This window comes from Salmo trutta, chromosome 8, assembly GCF_901001165.1.
Source record: "Salmo trutta chromosome 8, fSalTru1.1, whole genome shotgun sequence".
NCBI classification, from domain to species: domain Eukaryota; kingdom Metazoa; phylum Chordata; class Actinopteri; order Salmoniformes; family Salmonidae; genus Salmo; species Salmo trutta.
In genome coordinates, this window is record NC_042964.1 from 49,782,831 (window position 1) to 49,794,778 (window position 11,948).

Here is an 11,948-nt window from a genome sequence, read left to right on the forward strand (position 1 = left end):
TTGATGATAAAATTTGCCCACGAAGGACCGCTGTGCCACCTTCCTGTTCAAGTGAGCACAGCACAACAAGAGTCCAAAAATGTATTGTATGCTGCTGCCTAAATTATGTAATACGCCAGGGAGATATGTATACTGTAGCTAAGAAAGTAATACTAAGTGTATGTTGTGTAGTAAGCTGTTAGTAGCCCATGTGCCTCACTCTAATAATTTGGTCCCTTTCCCCCTCATAACAGCCTACTGTTCTGACTTGGATATTCACATGTAGACTATAGCCTGTTTTAGAGATATGTAATCATTGACTATTATAAGACCTTTCATTGTCTGCTGATATGCCCCCTTTATTTATCCTATGGTTCTGACTTGGTGTACAGGGAGAATACTGTAAAACAGCCCATGTTCTGAAATCTGTTGCTGTACATTTCAAAAGTGCTGAACAAATAGTTATATTGACTACGTCCGTCCTAGCTCGCTAATGATTGTCTTAAAATTGAAATTACGCATTGCTTCTTATCCGCTCATTGTCCCCTTACTCCATAGTTTGTACATCAACATATCAGGTATGTTTTTTTTAAAGGCAGTAAATGGGGCTGAATGAACTGTTTCGCTGCCAGACAAGGCTCCGCTGATAGCCAGGTGTAGCAGTGGTAAGGTGTTGGGACTGCTGTTAGGACAGCTTTATGTAGGCCCTAACAGTTTGTGGGCACTGTTTGTCACCGTTGTAGTGCAATTAATGTATTGTTTATTGTTGTGTTGTGCTGTGCTGTGTAAAGGCTTTGCTGGCAGTTTGCCCCACCAAGATTGACATGCTAAAATCAACATTGAATAGGCTAAAATGCATTATTTCACAATAGGATCATTATATTTTGGGGGGACAATTGGCCGGCACCAATTTTATTTCTCGGTTTTCAATAGTTTTTTTGGGAGGGAGCTAAAAGCCGGCTATTACTGGTTAACAGAAACCCTGGTCTGTGTCTCATTATGATTGAACATATCTAATGCTGGATGAGAGCACATACACACAAATGAGCTGTTTATGTCCGAAATCCAACTGATGTCATTGAATCGTTTAGATTGTAAGGGGATTGATGACGCTTTAACAAACACCTTGCAGGTAAATCATGTGAATATTAATGAATTTGGTAATGAAAAGTAAATCTGACTAGAAATAAAACTGGGGAGAGAGACAAGCTCAAGTGATTGCAAAGGGAGCATAAACCAGTGGTTAATAAGGCCTTATACTTAGGGAGCATAAACCAGTGGTTGATAAGGCCTTATACTTAGGGAGCATAAACCAGTGGTTTATAAGGCCTTATACTTAGGGAGCATAAACCAGTGGTTGATAAGGCCTTATACTTAGGGAGCATAAACCAGTGGTTGATAAGGCCTTACACTTAAGGAGCATAAACCAGTGGTTGATAAGGCCTTATACTTAGGGAGCATAAACCAGTGGTTTATAAGGCCTTATACTTAGGGAGCATAAACCACTGGTTTATAAGGCCTTATACTTAGGGAGCATAAACCACTGGTTTCTAAGGCCTTATACTTAGGGAGCATAAACCAGTGGTTGATAAGGCCTTATACTTAGGGAGCATAAACCACTGGTTGATAAGGCCTTATACTTAGGGAGCATAAACCAGTGGTTGATAAGGCCTTATGCTTAGGGAGCATAAACCAGTGGTTTATAAGGCCTTATGCTTAGGGAGCATAAACCAGTGGTTGATAAGGCCTTATGCTTAGGGAGCATAAACCAGTGGTTGATAAGGCCTTATACTTAGGGAGCATAAACCAGTGGTTTATAAGGCCTTATACTTAGGGAGCATAAACCAGTGGTTTATAAGGCCTTATGCTTAGGGAGCATAAACCAGTGGTTTATAAGGCCTTATGCTTAGGGAGCATAAACCAGTGGTTGATAAGGCCTTATGCTTAGGGAGCATAAACCAGTGGTTTATAAGGCCTTATGCTTAGGGAGCATAAACCAGTGGTTGATAAGGCCTTATGCTTAGGGAGCATACCATTGGTTTATAAGGCCTTATACTTAGGGAGCATAAACCAGTGGTTTATAAGGCCTTATACTTAGGGAGCATAAACCAGTGGTTGATAAGGCCTTATGCTTCACATTTCTCTCTACATTTCCTACAAAGAAACACTCAACATTCTCCCTAGATAAACCTAGAATTTAGGCTGACAAGAAACCAAGAAAGTCTCGTCACTGCACACCAATGCTAACCAACGCAAACCAATGCTAACCAAAATGGCCTTTGAACAGTGAGATTTGTTTGTTTGTCGTTTGTCTAACCTACCGCAGCAGGCATGAAAAGAAATGCCTGAGCGGGTCAGCTGAAACCGGAAGCAAAACATTTTCAGGCTTCACCTGTTTTTCCCCTGAAAAACGGATGCTTGTGGTTTCTGAATACCCACTGAGGGTGTACCAACGCTAACCAAAATAACATTTCAACAGTCAGAGTTCTTCGTTCCCTCTTCTCCATAACTAAAGTGAATATAAACACCCCTTTGAGGGTGTTGATGTGGAACCAACCACAAGCATCCGTTTTCCATCCAGTCCCAGAGAGATGGTCCGTACCATGATGCTGTGAGGGGGGTGGCATGGCACCGTACTTGCACCCTGAACAACAGATATGATGTTCTTTAGGGATGGATCATTATATAACACAGTGAAGTGTTGGAGGCGCATGTACATTGTGTGTGTGTGCGTGTGTTTTGGTCATGTCTATGGAGGGAGTGCACACACACACACACACACACACACACACACACACACACACACACACACACACACACACGGCATGACAGCTTTGACGAACACTGACACTGTCGCCATGTTTTCGGGAAGAACAGAAAGGTTCCCTAGCAACAGCTGGCCTGACGAAAACTGGGGAAGGGTGAAAACATTACCTGCTATACGCACTAGGATGAAGCCTCAATTTTGAGTTTTGGGGGCATAAATCAGTGTGCAGGCAGGTATGCTGTTTGCTTTACATTTGCCATGGCAACAAGGTCACCATAACCATTTTGACTCTGGGTCTGATGGAGCAGCACGGAGCAGGATGGAGCAGCACGGAGCGGATGAAGCAGGAAGGAGCAGCACGGAGCTGTGTGCCAAAGTGGTTGCAATGATGTAATTAAGACATCTTTTGGTAAACAGTCTATTTAGCAACCAGAAAAAGACATCTCTATCTGGTTGTATTCTGACCAGATAATAAATTAAATATGACATCTTTCCCTGGTTGTAACAGAGACCAGTTGGCTATAATCTGCATGACATCATTAGACATTCTCAATCAGAAAACCAGATTACAAACAGAAAAAATGGTCATGTTCTTCATTTTGCCCAATGGGATAGCATGGTGCAGTGCTACAGTGGGATAGCATGGTGCAGTGCTACAATGGGATAGCATGGCGCAGTGCTACAGTGGGATAGCATGGTGCAGTGCTACAGTGGGATAGCATTGTGCAGTGCTACAGTGGGATAGCATGGTGCAGTGCTACAGTGGGATAGCATGGTGCAGTGCTACAGTGGGATAGCATGGTGCAGTGCTACAGTGGGATAGCATGGTGCAGTGCTACAATGGGATAGCATGGTGCAGTGCTACAGTGAGATAGCATGGTGCAGTGCTACAGTGGGATAGCATGGCGCAGTGCTACAGTGGGATAGCATGGCGCAGTGCTACAGCGGGATAGCATGGTGCAGTGCTACAGTGGGATAGCATGGTGCAGTGCTACAGCGGGATAGCATGGCGCAGTGCTACAGTGGGATAGCATGGTGCAGTGCTACAGTGAGATAGCATGGTGCAGTGCTACAGTGGGATAGCATGGCGCAGTGCTACAGTGGGATAGCATGGCGCAGTGCTACAGCGGGATAGCATGGCGCAGTGGTGCAGCGGGATAGCATGGTGCAGTGCTACAGCGGGATAGCATGGCGCAGTGCTACAGTGGGATAGCATGGCGCAGTGCCACAGCGGGATAGCATGGTGCAGTGCTACAGTGGGATAGCATGGTGCAGTGCTACAGTGGGATAGCATGGCACAGTGCTACAGTGGGAGGCAGGCCTGTAGCAAAACCTGTTGCACCATTTACTTCAGAACATCAGAGGTCATTGTACCACGTCCACAGGACAGGGGGAGGGGTCAAAATACAGATTTCCTTTGCAAAACGGACAATAAACAGGCAATCTGCTGGATCACTACACCCATTTTTTTAACTTTTGAATGAATGATATACAGTACCAGTTAAAAGTTTGGACACACCTACTCATTTATTTTTACTATTTTCTACATTGTAGAATAATAATGAAGACACCAAGAGTGTGCAAAGCTGTCATCAAGGCAAAGGGTGGCTACTTTAAATAATCTCAAAAATAAAATATATTTGGATTTGTTTAACACTTGTTTGGTTATTACATGTGTTACTTTATAGTTTTGGTGTCTTCACTATTATTATACAATGTAGAAACATGTAAAAGTAAAGAAAAACCCTTGAATGAGAATGTGTGTCCATTGATTGTTGAAGGATATAAATGTACAAATGCCTCATGAGCATAGTTCAACTGTCTTACCCCATCAGAACCACAAATATAAGCTTTTGGATTCTGATGTATAGCCAGAAGACAAGGTTAAAACTATCATTTCTGATGTATAGCCAGAAGACAAGGTTAAAACTATCATTTCTGATGTATAGCCAGAAGACAAGGTTAAAACTATCATTTCTGATGCATAGCCAGAAGACCCAGTTAGGGGGAGTGATGAGCTCTACAGCAGAGTCTCACAACTCAATCGCTGGATGAAAACTGTTTTCTGCCCCTCCCAAAAGATAGAATTTGTAGATAACTGGCCCTCTTTCTGGGATTCACCCACAAACAGGACCAAGCCTGGCCTGCTGAGGAGTGACGGACTCCATCCTAGCTGGAGGGGTGCTCTCATCTTATCTACGAACATAGACAGGGCTCTAACTCCTCTAGCTCCACAATGAAATAGGGTGCAGGCCAGGCAACAGGCTGTTAGCCAGCCTGCCAGCTTAGTGGAGTCTGCCACTAGCACAGTTAGCGTAGTCAGCTCAGCTTTCCCCATTGAGACCGTGTCTGTGCCTCGATCTAGGTTGGGCAAAATTAAAAATGGCGGTGTTCGCTTCAGTAATCTTACTAGTATAAAGACCTCCTCCATTCCTGCCATTATTGAAAGAGATTGTGATACTTCACATCTCAAAATTGGGTTACTTAATGTTAGATCCCTCACTTCCAAGGCAGTTATAGTCAATGAACTAATCACTGATCATAATCTTGATGTGATTGGCCTGACTGAAACATGGCTTAAGCCTGATGAATTTACTGTGCTAAATGAGGCCTCACCCCCTGGTTACACTAGTGACCATACCCCCCGTGCATCCGGCAAAGGCGGAGGTGTTGCTAACATTTACGATAGCAAATTTCAATTTACAAAAAAAAAAACAATGACGTTTTCGTCTTTTGAGCTTCTAGTCATGAAATCTATGCAGCCTACTCAATCACTTTTTATAGCTACTGTTTACAGGCCTCCTGGGCCATATGCAGTGTTCCTTACTGAGTTCCCTGAATTCCTATCGGATCTTGTAGTCATAGCAGATAATATTCTAATTTTTGGTGACTTTAACATTCACATGGAAAAGTCCACAGACCCACTCCAAAAGGCTTTCGGAGCCATCATCGACTCAGTGGGTTTTGTCCAACATGTCTCTGGACCTACTCACTGCCACAGTCATACTCTGGACCTAGTTTTGTCCCATGGAATAAATGTTGTGGATCTTAATGTTTTTCCTCATAATCCTGGATTATCGGACCACCATTTTATTGCGTTTACAATTGCAACAAATAATCTGCTCAGACCCCAACCAAGGAAGATTAAAAGTCGTGCTATAAATTCTCAGACAACCCAAAGATTCCTTGATGCCCTTCCAGACTCCCTCTGCCTACCCAAGGACGTCAGAGGACAAGAATCAGTTAACCACCTAACCGAGGAACTCAATTTAACCTTGCGCAATACCCTAGATGCAGTTGCACCCCTAAAAATTAAAAACATCTGTCATAAGAAACTAGCTCCCTGGTATACAGAAAATACACGAGCTCTGAAGCAAGCTTCCAGAAAATTGGAACGGAAATGGCGCCCCACTAAACTGGAAGTCTTCCGACTAGCTTGGAAAGACAGTACCGTGCAGTATCGAAGAGCCCTCAATGCTGCAAGATCATCCTATTTTTCCAACTTAATTGAGGAAAATAAGAACAATCCGAAATTTCTTTTTGACACTGTCGCAAAGCTAACTAAAAAGCAGCATTCGCAAATGGAGGATGGCTTTCACTTCAGCAGTAATAAATTTATGAACTTCTTTGAGGAAAAGATCATGATCATTAGAAAGCAAATTACGGACTCCTCTTTAAATCTGGGTATTCCTCCAGGGCTCCATTGTCCTGAGTCTGCACAACTCTGCCAGGACCTAGGATCAAGGGAGATACTAAAGTGTTTTAGTACTATATCTCTTGACATAATGATGAAAATAATCATGGCTTCCAAACCCTCAAGCTGCATACTGGACCCTATTCCAACTAAAGTACTGAAAGAGCTGCTTCCTGTGCTTGGCCCTCCTATGTTGAACATAATAAACGGCTCTCTATCCACCGGATGTGTACCAAGCTCACTAAAAGTGGCAGTAATAAAGCCTCTCTTGAAAAAGCCGAATCTTGACCCAGAAATTATAAAAAACTATCGGCCTATATCGAATCTTCCATTCCTCTCAAAAATTTTTGAAAAAGTTGTTGCGCAGCAACTCACTGCCTTCCTGAAGACAAACAATGTATACGAAACGCTTCAGTCTGGTTTTAGACCCCATCATAGCACTGAGACTGCACTTGTGAAGGTGGTAAATGACCTTTTAATGACGTCAGACCGAGGCTCTGCATCTGTCCTCATGCTCCTAGATCTTAGTGCCGCTTTTGATACCATCGATCACCACATTCTTTTGGAGAGATTGGAAACCCAAATTGGTCTACATGGACAAGTTCTGGCCTGGTTTAGATCTTATCTGTCGGAAAGATATCAGTTTGTCTCTGTGAATGGTTCATCCTCTGACAAATCAATTGTAAATTTCGGTGTTCCTCAAGGTTCCGTTCTAGGACCACTATTGTTTTCACTATATATTTTACCTCTTGGGGATGTCATTCGAAAACATAATGTTAAATTTCACTGCTATGCGGACGACACACAGCTGTACATTTCAATGAAACATGGTGAAGCCCCAAAATTGCCCTCGCTAGAAGCCTGTGTTTCAGACATAAGGAAGTGGATGGCTGCAAATTTTCTACTTTTAAACTCGGACAAAACAGAGATGCTTGTCCTAGGTCCCAAGAAACAAAGAGATCTTCTGTTGAATCTGACAATTAATCTGGATGGTTGTACAGTCGTCTCAAATAAAACTGTGAAGGACCTCGGCGTTACTCTGGACCCTGATCTCTCTTTTGAAGAACATATCAAGACTGCTTCAAAGACAGCTTTTTTCCACCTACGTAACATTGCAAAAATCAGAAACTTTCTGTCCAAAAATGACGCAGAAAAATTAATCCATGCTTTTGTTACTTCTAGGCTCGACTACTGCAATGCTCTACTTTCCGGCTACCCGGATAAAGCACTAAACAAACTTCAGTTAGTGCTAAATACGGCTGCTAGAATCCTGACTAGAACCAAAAAGTTTGATCATATTACTCCAGTGCTAGCCTCCCTACACTGGCTTCCTGTTAAGGCAAGGGCTGATTTCAAGGTTTTACTGCTAACCTACAAAGCATTACATGGGCTTGCTCCTACCTATCTTTCCGATTTGGTCCTGCCGTACATACCTACACGTACGCTACGGTCACAAGACGCAGGCCTCCTAATTGTCCCTAGAATTTCTAAGCAAACGGCTGGAGGTAGGGCTTTCTCCTATAGAGCTCCATTTTTATGGAATGGTCTGCCTACCCATGTGAGAGACGCAGACTCAGTCTCAACCTTTAAGTCTTTACTGAAGACTTATCTCTTCAGTAGGTCCTATGATTAAGTATAGTCTGGCCCAGGAGTGTGAAGGTGAACGGAAAGGCTGGAGCAACGAACCACCCTTGCTGTCTCTGCCTTGTCGGTTCCCCTCTTCCCACTGGGATTCTCTGCCTCTAACCCTTTTACAGGGGCTGAGTCACTGACTTACTGGTGTTCTTCCATGCCGTCCATGGGAGGGGTGCGTCACTTGAGTAGGTTGAGCCACTGACGTGGTCTTCCTGTCTGGGTTGGCGCCCCCCCCTTGGGTTGTGCCGTGGCGGAGTTCTTTGTGGGCTATACTCGGCCTTGTCTTCGGACGGTATGTTGGTGGTTGTAGATATCCCTCTAGTGGTGTGGGGGCTGTGCTTTGGCATAGTGGGTGGGGTTATATCCTGCCTGTTTGGCCCTGTCCGGGGGTATCATCGGATGGGGCCACAGTGTCTTCTGATCCCTCCTGTCTCAGCCTCCAGTATTTATGCTGCAGTAGTTTATGTGTCGGGGGGCTAGGGTCAGTCTGTTACATCTGGAGTATTCTCTTGTCTTATCCGGTGTCCTGTGTGAATGTAAATATGCTCTCTCTAATTCTCTCTTTCTCTCTTTCTTTCTTTCTCTCGGAGGACCTGAGCCCTAGGACCATGCCTCAGGACTACCTGGCATGATGACTCCTTGCTGTCCCCAGTCCACCTGGCCATGCTGCTGCTCCAGTTTCAACTGTTCTGCCTGCGGCTACGGAACCCTGACCTGTTCACCGGACGTGCTTGTTGCACCCTCGACAACTACTATGATTATTATTATTTGACCATGCTGGTCATTTACGAACATTTTAACATCTTGACCATGTTCTGTTATAATATCCACCCGGCACAGCCAGAAGAGGACTGGCCACCCCTCATAGCCTGGTTCCTCTCTAGGTTTCTTCCTAGGTTTTGGCCTTTCTCAGGAGTTTTTCCTAGGGAGTTTTTCCCAGCCACCGTGCTTCTTTCACATGCATTGCTTGCTGTTTGGGGTTTTAGGCTGGGTTTCTGTACAGCACTTTGAGATTTCAGCTGATGTACGAAGGGCTATATAAATAAATTTGATTTGATTTGAAGACAAGGTTAAAACTATCATTTCTGATGTATAGCCAGAAGACAAGGTTAAAACTATCATTTCTGATGTATAGCCAGAAGACAAGGTTAAAACTATCATTTCTGATGTATAGCCAGAAGACAAGGTTAAAACTATCATTTCTGATGTTTAGCCAGAAGACAAGGTTAAAACTATCATTTCTGATGTATAGCCAGAAGACAAGGTTAAAACTATCATTTTGATCTCATGGATGGTCAGTCCTTGAATCCATAGCTCTGTCTATGAATTTGAGAGTGGTTCCATTTCTCCAGCCCCATCCCTCAGCATTCTTACCAAAACAGTGGTGGGGTGTCCTCTTTGTTAGTGTTTGAACTGCAGATTACCCCTTTAAGGAAGCAAGCGATGCAGCCTGTCATCACATCGCGAGAATGGCAATGGTCCCAAATGGCACCCTATTCCCAATATAGTGCACTACTTTTGACCAATTAATAGGGAATAGGGTGCCATTTGGGATGCAACCCTGTAATGACTTTGTAATGACGTGCTGCAATGGTTACTCTGACCCAGGGGTGATCCAAATAACAGGGCTCATCTGCTGCAGGGCTCATCTGCTGCAGGGCTCATCTGCTGCAGGGCTCATCTGCGAAAGAGACCGTGGTCTCAGCATGACTCCCTGCTTAAATAAAGGTTCATTAAAAATAAATCCGTACTGCCATTCCGTTGTCAACAGAGCTAGTAGAGCACCGCAATTCCACCCTTTCTCCATTCATGACCTCCAAAACCAATTAATGTTCAGCCTGCAAACAACGGCTAGCGACAACAACAACACAAACAAGGGAGTGTTCATTGGCAGTCGGCATGGACCGGATCCTCCTCGGCTACGCTGCCACTGTTGCTGGCCAGACAAAGCCACAATCTTTGGGGTGGATAATATTTCAAACGAGTGGTCGTGGGCTAGGAGCTATTAGGACACCGATATTTCCTGTCTGTCTTTTTGGTGCACGTGATTGGTCTATTAATAGGCCGCCGCCCAGGTTAATCTGCTGAGTCATTGGCCCCTCACTGGCACCTCCTGTGGAGAAGCTAGCCCCAGGTAACCCTGAAAGAGGGGGGGACCAGAGCCCAGCCAACAGGCCCCAGCCATACAGTCACAATGATCTATTGGCAGAGAAGCTGGAGCACCGATGAAACTGTGTGGAGATCGTCTCCAAAATGGCAGATATACTTTTGATAGGTTAAGCTGTAACACAACCTGATGAACCTGATGCTGAAATGTAATGTTGGTTGATAATAAGGAAATAGTATCACGTACCTATTTTTATTGAGATTACATTTGGCTGAAGAGAAAGAGAGAATACAACCAGCCTGTACCAGCTGTCTCCGGTGAATCGGCAATCTTTGTGAAAAGCCTGCGGCTCTCCTGGCAGGGAGAGAGCTTCTTAGACAGTCTTCAACAGAGATGAATGGAGGCTGTGTCGGCTCGGTGACTGGGAGGCTGACAGGCTGACAGGTTAAAAACATGACACTCACTACAGAAGCTTTAGGTCTAATTCACTTCACTTGACGTTCTGTGAAAGTTCTGCTGATCTCACGCTCAGGTGGACGGCCACTCCAAAGCAGCACACAGTTACTCGGGCTACCGAGTACGATATAATACATTTGTATATGACCGAGTACATTTCTATACAAGGAAAAAGATGTATTAAAAGTATATTCTAATATAAGAATTCAAAACTCTAAGAAGAAATAGATACGACAGGTTCAACATCAGAATCTGCATCAGGCAACGCAAAAAGGAACAGCAAGAGAATTGCTCCAGTACTGTGACAGTATACTGAGAACAATAACCTCCTGCACATTAGTGTCTGAAATAACAGTCACAGTCCACAACCAGTATCTAGGGGTTACGACTCTGCCTCTACAGGGAACAAGCACACAGGTAACTCCGCTACAGGTACACCACAACAGCAACAGTGGACCTGTAGTTCCAATATTTCTACAGTGTCCATCTAGAACACAATAGACCTTCAAATAACAGCACAGTCACCGTCCACAACCAGTATCTAGGGGTTACGACTCTATAGGGAACAAGCACACAGGTCACTTGGCTACAGCACAGAGGGTACTACTCAAAGCAACAGCTAGCCTACAACTAGCTGGGTGTAGAAGAGCCCGGGGCAGGGCAGGCTCCTCATCAGACTGGAGGGGAAGGGTGAGGGGTCCAACACCGCCTCAACTACCACACCCACCTGGCAGCGAGAGGGGCGACAGCTCGTTGTAGCCCCCGAAAGAAGCGTTGCGGATGAGCTTGCGTCCGTCGGGGTGTGGGGGCCGCGGCGAGCTGGTCGTGCCGCACGTTGAGAAGCGGCGACGGCACAGCGCTCCCTCCTCCTTCATCATGGGGCCGGCGAGAGCCCGGGGGGGCCTGAGGAGGGCCTGCTGGGGATCAGCGGGGGCCAAGCAGGGCGAAGCCGCTGACCGCGAAATGCTCAGATCTGATCGCCCGCAGCCAGGCACACACACAGGACACAGCAAGCACAGCAACTCAGTCTCAAGGCACTCAAAGCAGTGCAGCACAATTTATCGCTTTCTCCCTTCCTCTCTCTTGTTCCCACCCTCTCTTTCTCCCTCTCTCTCTCTCTCCTGTCTGTCTGTGTGTGTGTGTGAGAGAGTGAGTGCAAGGGGAGGAAGCTCTGAGTACTACGCTGACGAATCAGCAGAGTCCCTCCCCCTGCTACTCCATGCACCAGCAGTGTACAGAAGAGTTGCATCTTATCTAGCCTACTCCATGCAACAGCCTGCTACCCCTCTTTCTCTTTACTTCTTTCAATG

The 11,948-nt window shown here is 45.1% G+C and overlaps 1 protein-coding gene across 1 annotated transcript in view; it reads right to left on the minus strand.

Moving 5' to 3' along the window:
• Nucleotides 1-11,728, minus strand: part of LOC115199156 (oxysterol-binding protein-related protein 8) — a gene marked incomplete in the record, with an annotated part of 77,436 nt that extends 65,708 nt beyond the window's left edge. Inside the window, 1 exon segment of the mRNA XM_029761770.1 lies at nt 11,366-11,728. Within this exon segment, the coding sequence (XP_029617630.1) occupies nt 11,366-11,516 (151 nt within the window).
• Between the last annotated feature and the right edge of the window lie 220 nt (nt 11,729-11,948).